The sequence below is a fragment of the Selaginella moellendorffii genome, unplaced genomic scaffold (assembly GCF_000143415.4).
Source record: "Selaginella moellendorffii unplaced genomic scaffold, v1.0 SELMOscaffold_44, whole genome shotgun sequence".
Classification (NCBI taxonomy): Eukaryota; Viridiplantae; Streptophyta; class Lycopodiopsida; order Selaginellales; family Selaginellaceae; genus Selaginella; species Selaginella moellendorffii.
The window spans coordinates 1246646-1263358 of record NW_003314305.1 but is presented as its reverse complement, the minus strand read 5'-3'; the positions used below and the strand labels follow the sequence as shown (position 1 = coordinate 1263358).

Genomic DNA, 16713 nt, shown 5'->3' with positions numbered 1-16713 from the left:
AACTCCTCTTGCTGCAAATACGAAATGAATATGTTAACCAGCAAATAAAACTCAAAGACTTAATAACCTCCAGAATAAGCAAATGTGGGGCACTTTTGTCTTTGATAAGCTGTTTCCTGATAGAGCTCTGAAACGACGCGCAGATGACCACGTTGGATACTGATAAAGGGAGAACTCTGATAAATCCCCGGGCTTTTTCTCTGTCAGCTTCCGAGCATACATTTGGAGACCTAAGCTTGTTTCCATCGTCGAAAACTACATATACTTTCCGCTCAAGCGCCTTCAAATCTTCCAAAACCTTGAAAACGCTTTTCATCTCAAGGTCCTTAACGCGTAGCAGCACGCCAAAAGCTTGATCATCGTTGATGAAAGCGAGAACAAGAGCTGAGAATAAGGCGTTGCCGGGTTCGCGTATGAATGGCTCGACTGGCAGGAGAGCGATGCCCCTCGACTTGATCTTGTCGCTCGCAAAATCTGTATGCAAATGGCCAACTGCGGCAGCAACACTGCAGCTTTTCCCAGATCCGAAAGTGCCAGTTATGTAGCGAATACCCAAAACAGGGTCAAACTCGTTCGACATCAAAGGGCCATCATCAGAGTCCAAGATAAATTTGATGACATCCAGAGTTACTTTGCGGCCCATGTAGTGCAACATCTTGTGCTCGGTGGAGGTATAGGAGGCCACTTCTGGGATTGCAAGCTTCCTGAATGTGGTTACCTGGCCGAGATGATCTCGGGGAATGACGATCCTTGAGCAACGCATCCACCTTCCTGGCCTTAGTTATCATCCACTCAGATCTTCCTGGATGGACGCAATAGGCGTCTGGAGCTGTGCGATTTGCTTCCTGAGATCTTTTACTGCGGCCTTTAGCTCCTCCATTTTAGGTCAAGACGTACCACATGCATTTGCTATCACGTGTAGATTTACGGATCACACAACTACTACCATACTTGCCAGGCATTTTATATGCGTTACTTTCTCATGTAGAAGAGCATTAAAGGAATGTTGCAAAACACAAGCTCTGCGTTACCAGGTTTTTGCTAGGCTGATTTTGTCACAGTTAGACAAATGGTGGGATTCAAAGTGGACCAGAAAACACAGCTTCAAACCTTTGTGCTCTTATATGTTGCTTGTATGTTATTAGATCCTTGGCTCATCTTGGACCACATAACATCTCCCAAATCTCACTTGAAAGACCAGGTTTGCATTGTGATTTTTTTATTGTGATGGCACTTAGACTCTTGTCCATAACCTGAAGCTTTTTTTGAGGCCTCCATCCCTCGTATCTTCTAGACTTTGTTTGGTTGCAGTCTTATCAAACTCTTGTTGGATCTTACTGAAATTATATGTATGAAGGTTAGTTTTCTTCCATCCAATATCTAAGGTTGTGACTTCTAAAGTCTAGAGTGTTATGACGTGGCACTAAATAACAAAGATAACGAGACCTAGCTTTGCTTACACTTCCTTTTATTGTTCTTCACCAACCCTTGACAAAGTGTACTTATTATTAGTGTAGTGGGATTTTGATAGCATCAAATTGATTTTAATCCAGACAACTTGCTTATATATATAAGCTAAGGTTTTTCGGTTAGTTAGTTTCTATATTCCATGCATTCACATTATTGAAGGTGAGATTGTCCTCCCTAAAAAGTGTTTGGATTTATGCTTGGCTTTGAGATATATTGTTTATACAATACAATATAGCTATAGTTGAATAATAAGACTCAATTAATGGCAGTGTTCATAGCATGTGGTGTAGCTATTTTTTAGAAGAAAGAACATTGCAAAATTAGAAGAAAAAACTTAGACTAAAATCACTTCACATATTTTTAATCCTTGTATTGTAAGAGGTTTCTCCTTATATAATCCTTAGATCATATTATATATTTTGTTGTTGATATTATAAAATATTGGTGTAGAAAAAGTGACAGATATTTTTTAATGCATTACAAGGACCACAATATATATTAATGAAGAGGGGACTTAAAGAAGATAATGGCTTGCATTCACAAACACCTTTTTCTTCTAATGTTTGGGCTTGCTTTTGATAGTTTAGCCAATGTTTGTCAATGAAATGCTTTATAACATTATATATATAGATTACTGTCCTTAGTTGCTCATGACAAACTTGGGAGCATTTGTCTAGCATTTGAAGCAATCCAATGGTAGTCAAGCCCATCCTAAGGCCACAAAATTTGACCTCAGCTCTATGTAGCACATGTGGTTTTTACTTTTTTATCCTATAATGATTTACCATAGGATAACCACGAAATGGAACCTAAACCCTCCATATGCCACATGTCATATGCCATGTGTTCAAAGGACAGTGGTGTGGAACTCGAGTTTTAGGGCCTTGGGCCACTAAATGAAGGAACGGTACCAAATTCCCAAGCACAAAGCCAAGAAGCATTGGCTTTAGAGCACAAAATGACTCCTGAGTATACAGACCAAGGAGTGAAGGGACAGGAGTACGGAGCAACTTGGATCAATCCTAAAACAACTAGCATCCCAATGCTATAACTAGCACGTAAAACGAAGTTAAATGGAGTTGCTACACTTGAACAAAAGGGATTGATAAAGGGTCCAGCAATACCAACTTCTTGCCATTGTGGCAGTAAAGAAAAGTGTTTGTAAGGACTAATTAACAGGTAATTTTCGATACCCGAAGTCACATCCGCAACAATCTAACCCTGCTACTAACCTCCTCAAACTTCATAGAGAGCCATAGCAAATAAGGTTAATGACAAAGTTAGAATTTATGAGGTTTGAAGCAATAATAAAATCACATGTTAGGCTATGCCGAGCTAGAAAGGAATGTTATAAGCCACCTTATATGAAACACTCTAGGAGGTCCACCACCAACTCATCAATTCCATCACCTTCAACACTAACTCTTTTTTCTAGCCATAAAAGTATATATGCCAAGTCTTGGGGATTGCAATCCACTTGGTGACAAAGATTGTGGTGAATAATCAAGGGACCAAGGGTGTTGATGATGAGATGCCACCAATGACTTTGGACTAATTGCCATGGCATCCACAATGGTAAGATAAGGATTGACAATTGTTATCAGCATAAGTGTGCATTATAGTGACAAGTAGTGAGAGAGTTTGGCACTTAGCAAAAAAGAAAATGAGTCAAAAATATCCTATGAAAAAATAAAACCATGAGTATATAGGTTATATTATACTTTGGCTTATATGGCAAGGGTCAACTTGAATATATTTCATTGAGAATAATTGTGGAATGTTGATGGGGCAACTCCCCTTGCACCATTAGCCTTAAAAGTAGAAGTAGCTACCACACAATTAATAGCTTTTATAATAAATGTAACTACCACACTACCAATAACCTTTATAATAGATTTATCTACCTTGCCATAAACAACCTTAGTAACAAAAGGCACAACTCCCCCACCATTACTAGCATTAGACACAAGTACCCCATCATTAGTAACCTAAGGTTATAACCTCACTAATACCAATCACCTTAATAATAGTAGCATCAAGACTAATTTGATTGTTTATCTTAGCATTTATATCATTGTTGTCCTCTTCATTGCCTCATTTAGCAAGATTAGCAACAACTTTATTAAATACATGTGATGAATTTTCACTTAATCGGCCAAGCTTATAACTATCAAGGTAGCTAACCTTTTCCTAGAGATTGAGACCATTGAGGCTCAAAATTAAAATTAAAATATTATAATGTACTTGTAAAGTAGAGTAAATATGTGGTATTATAAGTTCAAGTCCCCTCTTGGAAGTTCCAACCAATCAAGTTTTATTTATATTTGCTTCTACAAGAAAATTTTATAAGTAAAAAAAATGAAAAATAGATTGTAAACTACAAATGCACAGAAAAAATTGCAAGTCACTGTAAAAGGTCTATTTGCACAAGAACCAACTTCACCTTACCTCTCTAAAATTTTAAAAAGGAATAATTCTTGAGACTGAGAAGGCATCAAGAAAAAAAATGATAAAAACATGGGAGAGGTCAATTTGTGCAAGAATTGATATCTTCCAACCACTCGTTTTCATTAGAAATGCACTATCAAAGTCCTTAAAATCAAGGGAAAACCTTGGAAATATCAGTTTGCATAAAAATTGACATTTTTATCTCTCTATATTTTCTAAAATATAAAGATCTCACCCCCAACAACAAAAAAAAAACTAGGAAAGCTCACCTCTAGGGAAAACAAATGTGGGTAGATGTTAGTTTACATGTGAACCAATCTTTTCCACCCTTTTAACAAGGAAAAAAAAAGAAATAACAAGGTGGAGAATTGAATAAAACTGAATAAAAAACTAAATATAATATTAAAAGATATTGGTTTGCACAGAAATTGACATTTTCATCCCTCAAGAGAAAACAACAATCAAGGAAAAAAATATTATGAAAGAAAGAAGGTAAGGAAATGTTGATTTGCACTTGAACCAACCTCTCATGCCTAATCTTTCATCCCACAAAAACAAATGAGTCACAAGCCACATACTATAAAAGCCATGAGTTGCTAGCAAGTTAGGAGCAATAGATGTAAAGATGGAAAAGTAACATACCTTAATTTAAAAAATGTCTTCAAGTGTATTGGAAGATTGAAGCGCCTATCTATAAAACCCTAAAAATTAACAGTTAATCAATAACCATGATTAACATTCTCTTCAATGGTCATTACTTCTTAAATTCCAATGACTTTAATTTTGCAAATGGTAGGATATATTTATTGGACAAATCCACTATAAAAAAATATTTGACATGTTCTTTAAAAAGACACCATCATTCAATGCTTTAGATATTAAGATATTAAGATATGCGTAATTGATTGTGAGAGGAATAATATTGCTGAAATGAATGGGGTTATAAGCGAGAGGCACTAATCAATTGCAAGAAAGAGTTTGTCCTTGACCAGCACGCCACTCATTTCTCTCTTCTTACTTATTACCAGATAGATGGAAAATAATCTATTAAGGGTGATGAAAATGTACCACAACCCTTGGATTAAATTTATATTTAAAAGTGCTATTGAATAGATATTCTCTTATTGGATTTGTAAACTATGTATTGCTCTTTTATGGCTGCTTATCAAAGTGGTTCGCACACGAAAAAACCAATTTTTTCATGTGTGAACCAATTTCTTCGAGCTTGACTCTCTCTCACTTCTCACAAAAAAATGAAACTTTCTTACAAGGAAAAAAGCATAGAGATAAAAAGAAGAATAAACTATTAGTGCTACAACTCTCATGATTAATCAGTGCCTCTCGCTCATAACCCTATTCATCTCAACAGTATTATTGCTCTCATAATCAATTACACAATTAATATGGATGGCTCTTTAAGATTCTCATATATCTTTAAATTCTAAATGGTTGTATATTCTGTTAAATAATTAGCTTGTCCTTTGCAAGGACATAACTAATTAAAACTCACAATATAGAAAAATATCTTTGTTCTTTCTTGTCAGTTTCTCCCCAAATTTATTTTAAGTGCTTGAGTAAAGAGAAGATATGAGAGAATTCTACTTGAATTTGATCGAAAGCCTCCAATTGTTTTCTATAAGAGTGTTATAGGAGAGAGTTTCTTCTATAGAAGATTCAAGTTGAAGCTAAGATTAATTGGTTTGGAGAATGTATATCATAATAAGGGTAATTAAATATAAAAATTCATTCTTCTTGACAATGGTGTGGGAGAGAATGGGATTCAGTGGGATCTTAATAGATGTATAAATCAAGAGATTCTAATTACAAAATCTTCAAAACAAAGAGAGAAGTGTGCATCCACTTATGTATAAAGGATGAAGTTGTTATTCTCTTTAGTGACAAAAATAAAGAAGATGAACTTCTAAACATAGTTTTTAAATATAATTTCCTAGACAAAAAGATGTGTTTCTTTTGGACCATTATTTAAAGTGATGAATAAAGCATTTTAGTAGTCTTAATCATTACGGTTGGAACAAAAGAAATTCAAGGACATGAGAGGTGAAAAGTTTCCATTTTTTTATAATAGGAATATATTCTTTAAATTTCCATTAGCCAATTTGTCAAGCAAGAAGAGGGGTATGGAGACACATTTTGATCTATATAATTGATGTAAGGTAAAGATAACCCACTGTTGTTGAGAATTGTACTTCTGATTATGGCAAGAATATGTATTTTCTTGAAAGCTCAACAATCAATCCTCTTAGACGTAATGTTTAGATGTCATAAATGCAAAGTAACACTTATGTGTTGAGTGTATTGTGATGCAAGGATATATTACTTTTTGACACAGGATGGCTATTTATGCAAAGGAGTAATGCATGATAGACACCACCAATATGCAATAAAAAAAGGAATCTTCCATGATTCTTTTCACAATTTGAAGGCTGCTGTTAATATAAAGGTTACGAAGAAAAGTGCCGCAACTCTAAAGTATGTTAAACATTCTATACTAAAGGACTATATGATGGACATATTTTTACAATTTGATAGCAAAAAAGAAATCATAGAGAATAGCTTAAAGGACCTGCTTCAAAATATAGAACCCGTGACAAATTTAAATAGGTATAAGATTAATATTTAACTCTACTTTATCATTAATAGCACTTTTTTTTTTTTATAAAATAAAGAATTAGATATGAGAACAGTGAAATAGGAAGTTCCAATTTGGATTGGATATAATTTTGGAACTAAAAAGAAAATGTCTCTATAAGTTTATTCATGGGAGTTTATTCATTACCCAGGTGACTTCAAATAATCAACACCCTTTCATCTTTAAGATGTCAACCTTTAATCTTGCATTTGATGTGGACTTTATATAACAAATAGATATGAATGGAGATAGAGACTTGTTTTTACATTTTGATTACATAGAATAAATTTTAAGTTGGTTAACTATAACAAGTAAGTGATTTTTCATTTTTTAATGATTTTATACCAGTTTACATTATACCCATTCTTTCTATAAGTTGCAATATAACTTGACCATAGCTATAGCTAAATTTAATATCCAGGATTTCTAAGCCTAAACCATCTTTTATACATGTATATCTAAGGTTGGTAAACAGTGAATACAGAAGAACCCAAATTTCGTGGTATTATGGCAGATGCTATTAGTGTTAACTAATTGACTGTACAACAAGTATTTGAAAGTGATAAATGTTAGTCATTACAAGGTAGAGAAAATAGTTATGTGTTTTATTGGGTAAAGAGTGTTAATAAACATTGCTAACTCATCAAATTTCACTTTTATTATAAGTTTAAGCAACTTTATCAAGAGTGAGTGAATACACCAACTAAAAAGGAGCACAAAGTAAAAGCAAATGAAATATGTTTATGGTGGTGTGAAAGAGACAAAGTGCCAATTAAATATTTTTCACAGATGGAGTGTTAATTTGCATGGTGGGAAGTTCGAATATTTTAGTGGGGCTATTATATTTTCCATGTAAGCTTTCTCTCTCTATTTTTTTTTTCACATTCAAATGTTGCATTTTTCCTAGGATTAACCACTTGATGACATCATACTTACACTAATAATTAATCTCTTCAAGAGCAAATATTGGAATTAAAAAGCTTTTGAAGAAGGGAAAGGAAAAATATCCCTCTATATAGCACACTCTATTTTTCTTCCTTTAAGCCTACTAAAAAATAAGCAATTGCTTGATAAAAAAGCTCTTAGTGATTATTTTATCCTCATTTATCCTTTAAAGTTCCAAAGATCCATAGTGATAGTATATTTAAATTTTATCTCATGATCACATGTGTTACACTCACCCCCCCCCTAGAGATATCAATGTTCTTATTAACTATTGATTAACAACCTCTACTAAGCCAAAGGGAATTGACACCTCCATTTCCGCACTAAATTTACCAATTTTACTATTGTATAAACTAGCTATTCCATGTGAAGTAACTAATCATCCACCTGTATTACCATGGTAGATACCTTCGTCTATAGATACCCCACAAGAAGAAAAACATACATATGAATATTTAATATGTGTGATTTCAAATTTTAAGGGTTAGGAATATAAGGTATATTATATTTTAAATAGCCACTAATCAATAGAAATTAAACCCGTGCTATTTTCTTTAATACCACATGTAGCACACTTTATCTCTTTCCCCTTAAGCCAATTAAAAAAGGGGCAATTGCTTGATAAAAAAGTCTTTAGTGGCTATTTTATCCCCATTTATCCCTTAAGGTTCCAAGAATTTATAATGACAGTATATCTAAATTTTATCTTATGATCACATACATTGCACTCTATAAAGTTATGCTCTTTTACCTCACTAGATCTCTTTAACAATCATCATAAGCTTTGGCTACACAGAAAACAAGGTTTGCTAGTATAATTTTGAACTTAGATAGGTTTCAAGAGTATGTTGGTAGAAGGACAACACTAATGGCAGGGTTAATATCTAAGATGGTGGAGGAAGTTGTTGTTAGAACTCCTATAGGATCAAGTTATAAACCACTTGAGACATAAGGATAGCCAGTATGAAGTGTCAACTAGCTCTCACCATCCAAAGTTTGACTACCATTCTATTCCACAACACCGGAGAAGAATTAAACAATATAGAGTGGAGGTGTTTTTAGTTATTACAGAAGTAAATTAAATGTTAGAGGTTGAAAGGTTATTGCTTATAAACTAGTTTCTTATATCAATTAAGCAATTTGAAGAGCCAATGCCAAAAGCAATGTACATTGTTTCAGAATGATAGAAAGTCAAGATTAGTGTCTTGCATTTGTGCACTCAAGTTTGAGTTCTTCAATAGTACCATGTTTTTGGGATTGTCGAGATCTAGGTGTAAAGGGCCACTAGTCAATCTGAGTTTACTATTGTAAGACTAATGTTATTCATACAAGCTGAATCTACAACTCAATTATCTTGAAGCTAGATTCTATGCTAGAGGAGTGGCCAATTGAGTGAAGCTGCAATCTTTTGAAAGAAGAGATTGAAAGTCTTGAGAGTGGGTTTCAAATTGAAGGCTTCCTCAAATGTTAATGTTAATACTATTATGCCACCAATGTCAACATTAAATTGACATACATAACCAGCTAGAAATGGGAAGGTTGTACAATATAAGTCTTCCATTTCAAAAGGTGTGCAAAAGAAGATCAAGTTAGTAAAGGAGTTAAAGTGCACAATCATAAGGACAAATTATATCAATACTATAGCTAAAGAGTTCATTGTTGTGACTAAGTCAGCAAAGGGTGTTAATTACACTATTTGAATTTATTAAAATCCATTATGTACCTATTTAGATTTTACACCGCAAGGCTCTAGCTCCAATAGCTGATGGAAGCCATTGACTCACAAGCTTGACAATCATCACTTTGGCGATGGTGGTGGTGGCAGCGGCATGAATCATGGTTTTAGTGGCTTGGGATTTGCTTTTGGCAGCAACCATGCCACCTATTTAGATTTTACACAGAAGGGGAATAGGGGAAAGGTATATTTAGCTTGCAAGCACATTTATTACATTATTATACAAGAAGTAAACCAAGATCCTAAAATTGACCATCACATCCATCAAACAACCCTTATAATTAGTGTTTTTAGATTGCTTTTAGTGTTCTGCTATATATTTATATTTGTCTTTAATTAGTGAAATTTACTTGGAAATAAAAAGATGAAAAAATGTTAGTTTAGAATGAACCAATGTTTTTCTTATATTTGAGAAATTGTAAACTCACCTCATAAGCTCAGCTCGTGAGCTTATAAGCTCAACACGTGAGCTCATGAGCTGAAAACCTACCCAATCTCTTTTTCAATTGCAAACATTGATATGCCAAAATCTTATGCTACCTCAACCATACCTATTATGCAATTGATTATAACATCACAAGGTGGGTAATAGAGCTTAAGCAAGATATGCATCACTGATAATACCTAGACAATGTATTGCTAATGTCTGAAGATTTAAATGATATTAGTAGAGTATCATACCCTGGCAAAAGACATGCAACACACTTGTCATCACAAAAACCATTATCTTCTTTTCTGCATAACACATGGTAGATTCATATCATAACTTAACAAATAAAACTTTTAAAAATAACACAAAATACAATATGCCTTCTCACCTTCTCTAGCATGCTTAGGATGCTTTTGGTCTTAACCTTAACATTATCTATGATGCATTTGGAAGAAAACCTCTTGAACCTAACTTAAGTTGCATACCACATAGGGTGAGACATTCAATTTTAGAACAATCAAAACAACTTGATTGGTTGTGTGAAGGAGTGTTACTGCTATAAAGAACAGATCCATCAAGTGGTTTTTAGCTGGAATGTTCTAATTTGGGATATCCCTAACATTTAAAAGACCATCTAATATGTCAAAGAGCATGAAGTTCATGCCCTTGGAGTTTGTGCCCATGAAGTTTATGCCTTGCCTAGCACTCAATCACCCTTGGAAACACCATAAATGCCATTTCCCCAATGGCAACACAAACCAGTATCAAGGCCTCTAGCACCAACTTCACCTATAATGATAATCTTTCTTCAATTGCTATTGCTTTGGAGTCTGCTCAGCTCAGGATTCCTACTCCAAAATGGCCAAGCTTCCTTATTGTACTGGAATATGAACATATAACCAATTTTTTTTAAAAAAATGGACAATAAAATTTTATGTGTTATGAAAAACTAAATACTAATTTCTAGTGTTCATATTAAAGAGTTCAATCCTCTTCATTGCAAGAACCCTAAATTGAGATTCAAGCTCTTCTCACAACTCTTTACAGATTAGTGTTGATCATATTTTTGCAACAGGTGATAGTATTTTTAACTTTCGGCCAAGAAGTCTTAGTTCACTAACTCTGAGTGCCAATCGTGGTTATGCTACTCTTTTTCGATCAATGGAACGTTAAGAATTTGGAATGTTCTCCTTGTAGACGCAGTGTTGTTGCTTCTTCTCGGAGGTCTTGCAAATTCAGTTCAGTGCAAAGTCCTGCGTGGGATTCTGAGAATGGCCTGGACAGAACCACTGGATTCACTCTTCGTGAACACCATCTTTGGAAGACGGTCGCAACCACGCCTGCTTCCTTCTCGCTGTCTCGGTGGAAATGGCCGCCAGCCTCGCAAATTAGCAAGTTGTCGAGACTAATTCCAAGTTCCCATCGTCCTGAGACTTTGGGTGCGTCTATTTGAGAGGCCGGGCGTACTGACGTATCCACAACTGTGTCTCTTCGGAGCCCGCCTGCAAATTGTTGGCAGGGCATCCATTTGCAATAGAACTGGAAAACAGAGTTGAGAGAGTCACTTTCGAAAGAATCCGATCCCGCATGAAGAAGACCACGAGATTCCTAAGCATAACAGTGATCAGTGTAAGTAAAATGAAAGCAACACACCCTGCTGCATTGGCGTGTCCCCAGTAGCAAAAAAATAGCTTTTGTGGACGATAGTGGTGGTGTCTAAATGAAGAACACTGCGGGAAAGTACATTTCCCCTGGAAGAAAAGATCAAATGTGGATCTATCTTCAGAAAATTGTCACAAACGAAATCTACGCACCCGAGTCAATACGAAGAATGTCCTGCCCGGAAGATAAAAATACTATCCCAGTTAGTTTCTGTTAAGAACACGCAATGTGACACCAGACATTAGATATTCTAAACTTCGCAAACCTTGATAGCCGCGTTTTCGTATCTCCCAGCCAGCTGCGTTAGCGTGTACATTCTACGTGTATCCCAGGATCCACTAAAAGACGACCAGAAAGAGCGTGAGAAACTTCGAAAGTACATGGTTGACAAAAATAAACAGCGACATTGTACTTTGCCTGGCAGTTGTTGGATGAGTATGGCGGTTTCGTCAAGGCCTAGGGAAAATTAGGAGCACCTGATTAGAGGAAAAAAACAAAAGTGAAAACGCAATCTATGCAAACCTGTTCTTCGCAGATTTTTTATGCAATCCAATATCATCCCGGGATCTGCTAAACAGTGGCCTTGAAGAAAGCGTTCTCTGCTAATGTTGACGCTCCACTCGGGAATAGATTTCTTTCCTGCTAACGTTGACGCTCCATTCTGGAATAGATTTCTTCCCTGCTTGTCGAGCTCTTCATCAAAGTTAGTCTGTAAAGAGGACAAATATGTCATGGTTCTAAAATGAATAGAAGAATGCTGCGAATGTTTGATAGAGAATAAATACCTCGTCAATCGGGTATGGAGGAAGTAGCGTGATCGCTCCTCCATCTACACAGAGGCGCCATGAATTTGGAAAGAAAATCAGCTGGATTGTTTGCTACTGCCGAAAGATAGCCGATTCGAAGAGATCGCCAGTAGCTCCGCCTTCTTGGACGAGCTCAATGCGAGCTCTGGAAGGATCAAATCAGAGAGACTACATTCCAGCTAAATAAATTTTCCCCACTCTCCACGAGATTCGAGCCTGGGACACATATACATCACCGTCCATCCGTAAAATCAACCGTTACAGAGACTTTTACTTTTACCGCGGCATCGTGTCGGCATGCCATTGGCTCCTGCTGTTTCGAGGAACCTCGCATTCTTTTTCGTTTGGCCTTCCTTTTAATCTCCAAGTTTTTTAGGTTTTAAGCAACAGGGCAATGGCGACGGTCGCGTTCTTGGCTGCCGCATTGGTATAAATTTGCGATCCACTACTGCGAATCGCCAAGCGCGTCGCCAGTCCTTCCTCTTCTTCGATCTTTCTCTTTGTCGGCGATCTTCGATCTTCCTTTGTCTCGTTGCTGTCCTAAAGGCGCGTGGATTCGATCTATTTCTAGCAGCTCTCCCAGGGATTCTTTCCCATCACTCGCGGCGCCTCGAAGATCATGATGATGAAGCTGCCAAAGATCTTGCGGACCAAGCGATCGTCGTCCGGCTTTGATTCCTCCTCCTCGCCGCTTGGTAGCCCCTCTTCCGCCACTCCATCTCCCAAAATCTCTCCCAAAATCTCCTCCAAGAAGCAAGCATCTCCATCCAGGAGTGGAAATCTCCCCAAGAGCGCCGAAATTTCTCTCGGATCGTCGCCCAGGAGCGCTTCCTCCTCTCTCTCGCGTGGAAATGTCATCAAGGCGGAGCTAGAGGCTGTCTTCCGGCTCTTCGATGCGAACGGCGATGGGAGAATCTCAGTGTCGGAGCTTGGCGCCGTGCTCAAGTGCCTGGCCATGGGCAACGATCCTCCCCCCACCGAGGAGGAGCTCCTTAAGATGGTCGAGGAGGTGGACGCCGACGGCGATGGATTCATCAGCCTGGACGAGTTCCTCCACTTCCACGCGCAATCCACCGCCAGCGTCGCGGAGCTAAAGGCCGCGTTCTACGTCTTCGATCTGGATCGCAATGGTTTCATCTCCGCGGACGAGCTCCACAGGGTGTTGGTCGGTTTGGGCGAGGTGAATCTCACCATGGAGGATTGTGGGCGGATGATCAGGGGCGTGGACTCGAATGGCGATGGCCGCGTCGATTTCGAGGAGTTTAAGCTCATGATGGCCAGTGCATGATCATCGATCGATCGTTCGCTCCTGCAGTGCCCAGTGATCGATCGCTCCCTCCTCCCTCCTCTCTCAGTTTTTCCAAGTTCTTGGGCAAATTTGTACATAGCAAGGAAGAACAAATTTCAGCCTCCTCCAAAGAGATTGTGATGAAACACCTGTTTAGTTTGCTTCGCTCTTGTCTAGGCAGAATCGTTAAACTTTTTTTGTTTGCTACTCGAAGAAAGTAATATTGGTGGTAGCATGGAAATGCTTTTTAAAATTCTTTCTAAGCAAAAATTCTTTCCTTCGGATTACAAGATGCTTTTCTAGTTTGGAAGGTTCTCATAAAAAGTTGTGATCATGCAACACTCTTTGTGTAAGCAATTAAAAACTTTTTTTACCCATGATTCTTTGATTAGTTCATTGGTTGGTGGCCGTTGAAAATTTGTATTTGTAATATTCCATTTATTCCATTTGTATCCAAACTCCTTTTCTCCTTTTTCTGCGCAATAAAAAGAAAAGGAGGTCTACGTGTTCATCAAGTGTCTGCTTTTAACTCTACGTATTTGATACGATCCGGAGAGATGGGGCTTCTGAGAAGTAGCCCGTGATTCGTTTCCGATAAACTCACAACTCTTGTTTGGAGGATCGCGTTGTCTCGCGCTTGGCACTTTTGCGTGTTCGGCAACTTCTTTAACGCTTAATCGATGGAGGGATGTTTTTGCAATTCGCCAAAGCTGGAAAAACAAAGCACAAACAAACAAACAGAGAACAGTGCTAGACGTCAGTCTCCAATCCAAAACGCGTTGCTGCGAAATCGATGCTACTCCAAACTCTGATAGCTGCACTGCACGCTTTGGTGTTTGAGTAGCTTAAAAGACACTAGCGATGGTGCTGGTGCTTGTGGCATTCGATTTCTAGGCCTCTACAATGTGGTCAAGATGGATTTTGACAGGAGGCCACTGAAATCGTTGAGCATGCTTTTCGAGGGATGATGAACACGCTTCCGACATTGCTTGTCTGCAAAGACCACTGAATTAATTTTATAAACATTTCTAAATAGGACTAAACATAATTCTAAGTATAATTACTAATAAAAAGTATTTAAACATGTCTTAACATTACTATTAGATATTCTGGAATGTCCTTTATCACCCTAAATGGTTCAAACGTTATGGCCTGCAAAGTGTGGACGAGGTGAAGCGTTTCACGCAAATCACCCAAGGATGCCGCTAGTGACAGGGAAGTAGCGGTTCAAGGCATTGAGCCTCCCCGGAAGAGGTTCCGGCCTGGCGAGAAAGATGCGATGAGAACAACGAACTAGCTTTCATCTGGAGAATGGGCCTACGCGTTCGCAGTTACTTCTCTGGAGGTTGGGTCTTAGCAAACGAGAACGATGTTACGAACTTGGTTGATCTTGAGTGCTTCGATTTGTATGAACGAAATCACCAAAAATATGCTGCTCCAATTAGTCAACTAGATCAAAGTCAATGGTAGCCAAACTTGAAGACTTTCTTTGACCTTTAATTTGACCTTTTATAACCCTAATGTTTACTATACACTAAAAGTATATCCTTTTAGGATTCGAATCAATGATTTGGCGCCAATATCCTAGGGAATCGTCTTTCGGGGCTTGCTTTGCGCGACCAGCCAAGCCTGGACACCTCACTGGGCGCATTACAGTCCAAGCGGACATTCCATTTTCCACGCGCCTCCAATCCCCTGGCACATAAATCACGTATAAAAGGCGAGCGTTTCACAAAGCCTAGGAAAAGAGAAGAGATGGCCGTGGAAGAAAGCAAAATAGATCGTCACGCCACTGCCGATGGAGGTGAGATGATAGCTGGCGATGATGTTAACCACAATGATCGAGAGGCTAAAGATGGAGAGGGGCGAAAGAGAGGTAAGGGAAAGGTCGTGGTGGTGGCCATGGATGGAAGTAACTTGAGCACGCAAGCGCTTCACTGGGTCTTGGAGAATTTGGTCTTTCGCAAAGCCGAGAGGGATGAGGATTCGGACGAGATCGTTCTCTTCCACACCCAGCAAGTTCCTCCAGCGAACTGTAATCTCGGTAAGTTGATTGCTAGAAGATGAGAAAAACTTTCCTGTTTGCTCTTTGATGGATAAGCTTGCTTTGGACAGGGATCACGACCCAGGAGATGATCGATGCGATCAAAATGCAAGAGGAGGAGGCCGCGGTGGAAGTCCTGGAAAGTGGGAAGACGCTCTGCGAAGAACACAAGGTAGAAGCTAGCAAGCAAGAAGAAACTTCGATTACTTACGCTTTCTTCCTTCGTTCCAAGGTGAAAGTCAGGACGATTGTAAAGTCTGGAGACCCCCGAGATCACATCTGCGAGATTGTTGAAAAGGAACAAGCGAATGTTCTCGTCATGGGGAACAACGGGCATGGAACGCTCAAGAGGTTTGTGCTCATCTTCTTCTTGTTTCAACTTCATACCAAGCTGATGAAATTGATGGAAAACCATAGGCTTCTTCTCGGGAGCACCTCAGACCACTGCGTTCACCGTGTGAAATGTCACGTAATCATCGCAAAGGATTTACGGTAAAGGAGTTACTTGCCACTCACTACAAGCACCGCCGAGTTATTGAGTCTGCCGTTATGTAAATGTCTTCGTTGCCGCTTTCATGTATCTCTGTCGATGTTTCTGAGCCCATGTTTATAATTTCTCACTGTAAAAAAATAAAAAATTTACTGAAGAAAGAAAAGCTTGTCATACCCATGAAAGAAGTTCAAGCACATTTTCACAAGTCCCCTGAGATGCACGGTCACAGTAAGTTTAAAGCACGGGCCGCATTACATTACCTTCAGTTCCAATCCTTGGCCATGTCTGCAAAATCCTTTCATCTGTGACAAACAGAAAAGAAAAAATGATGAACTCCGAGGCCCAACTTTCCATGTCCAAGGATGTGTTCCTTTCTACAGCACGAGGACCGCAGGTATAGAAACAGCACTCCAGCCTTTGCCCCAGCTTTCAGCATGTATGAAGCACTGTAGCCACCTTCAACTGGTTCGTTTGGACCCGCAAGATCTGGAATAACACCTTGCTGTCACTGCAATACGTAGCCAGTACCTGTGTGTCGTTCACGATTATAAAAATTTTCATCAGAGGGATCTGGCACTACAAACACCGACAGAACAATACATACCTTTTGTGGATTTCTTTATGGTCGCTTTCATCGCTTCCTGTTAATGTTTCCGAGCTCACGTTGCACATTGAACGGAATACATATCTCTAAATAAAAATCTGGGAACACCTTGAGCTTACTACCAAACAAACAGTTTGT

At 38.3% G+C, this 16713-nt stretch overlaps 1 protein-coding gene, 1 long non-coding RNA gene and 1 pseudogene across 3 annotated transcripts; 2 read left to right on the top strand and 1 right to left on the bottom strand.

The window, feature by feature from the left end:
* Positions 1 to 12543: 12543 nt before the first annotated feature.
* On the top strand, positions 12544 to 13724 carry LOC9648079 (annotated as a pseudogene).
* Positions 13725 to 14907: 1183 nt separating this feature from the next.
* On the top strand, positions 14908 to 16005 carry LOC9647715 (universal stress protein A-like protein). 2 transcript variants are annotated; one of them, XM_024685209.1, is made up of 4 exons: positions 14908 to 15478; positions 15550 to 15650; positions 15711 to 15829; positions 15896 to 16005. In XM_024685209.1, the coding sequence occupies exons 1-4, from the start codon at positions 15190 to 15192 to the stop codon at positions 15972 to 15974; spliced, it is 588 nt and encodes a 195-aa protein (XP_024540977.1). In that variant the 5' UTR covers positions 14908 to 15189; the 3' UTR covers positions 15975 to 16005. The 2 variants fall into 2 exon arrangements, with proteins under 2 accessions (XP_024540977.1, XP_024540976.1); XM_024685208.1 differs by having other exon boundaries at positions 15711 to 16005.
* LOC112349922 lies at positions 15465 to 15768 on the bottom strand. Its single transcript, XR_002993580.1, has 2 exons — positions 15690 to 15768; positions 15465 to 15634 (listed from the first exon to the last, which is right to left on the bottom strand). It is a non-coding gene; the product is annotated as an uncharacterized LOC112349922 (long non-coding RNA).
* Positions 16006 to 16713: the final 708 nt, after the last annotated feature.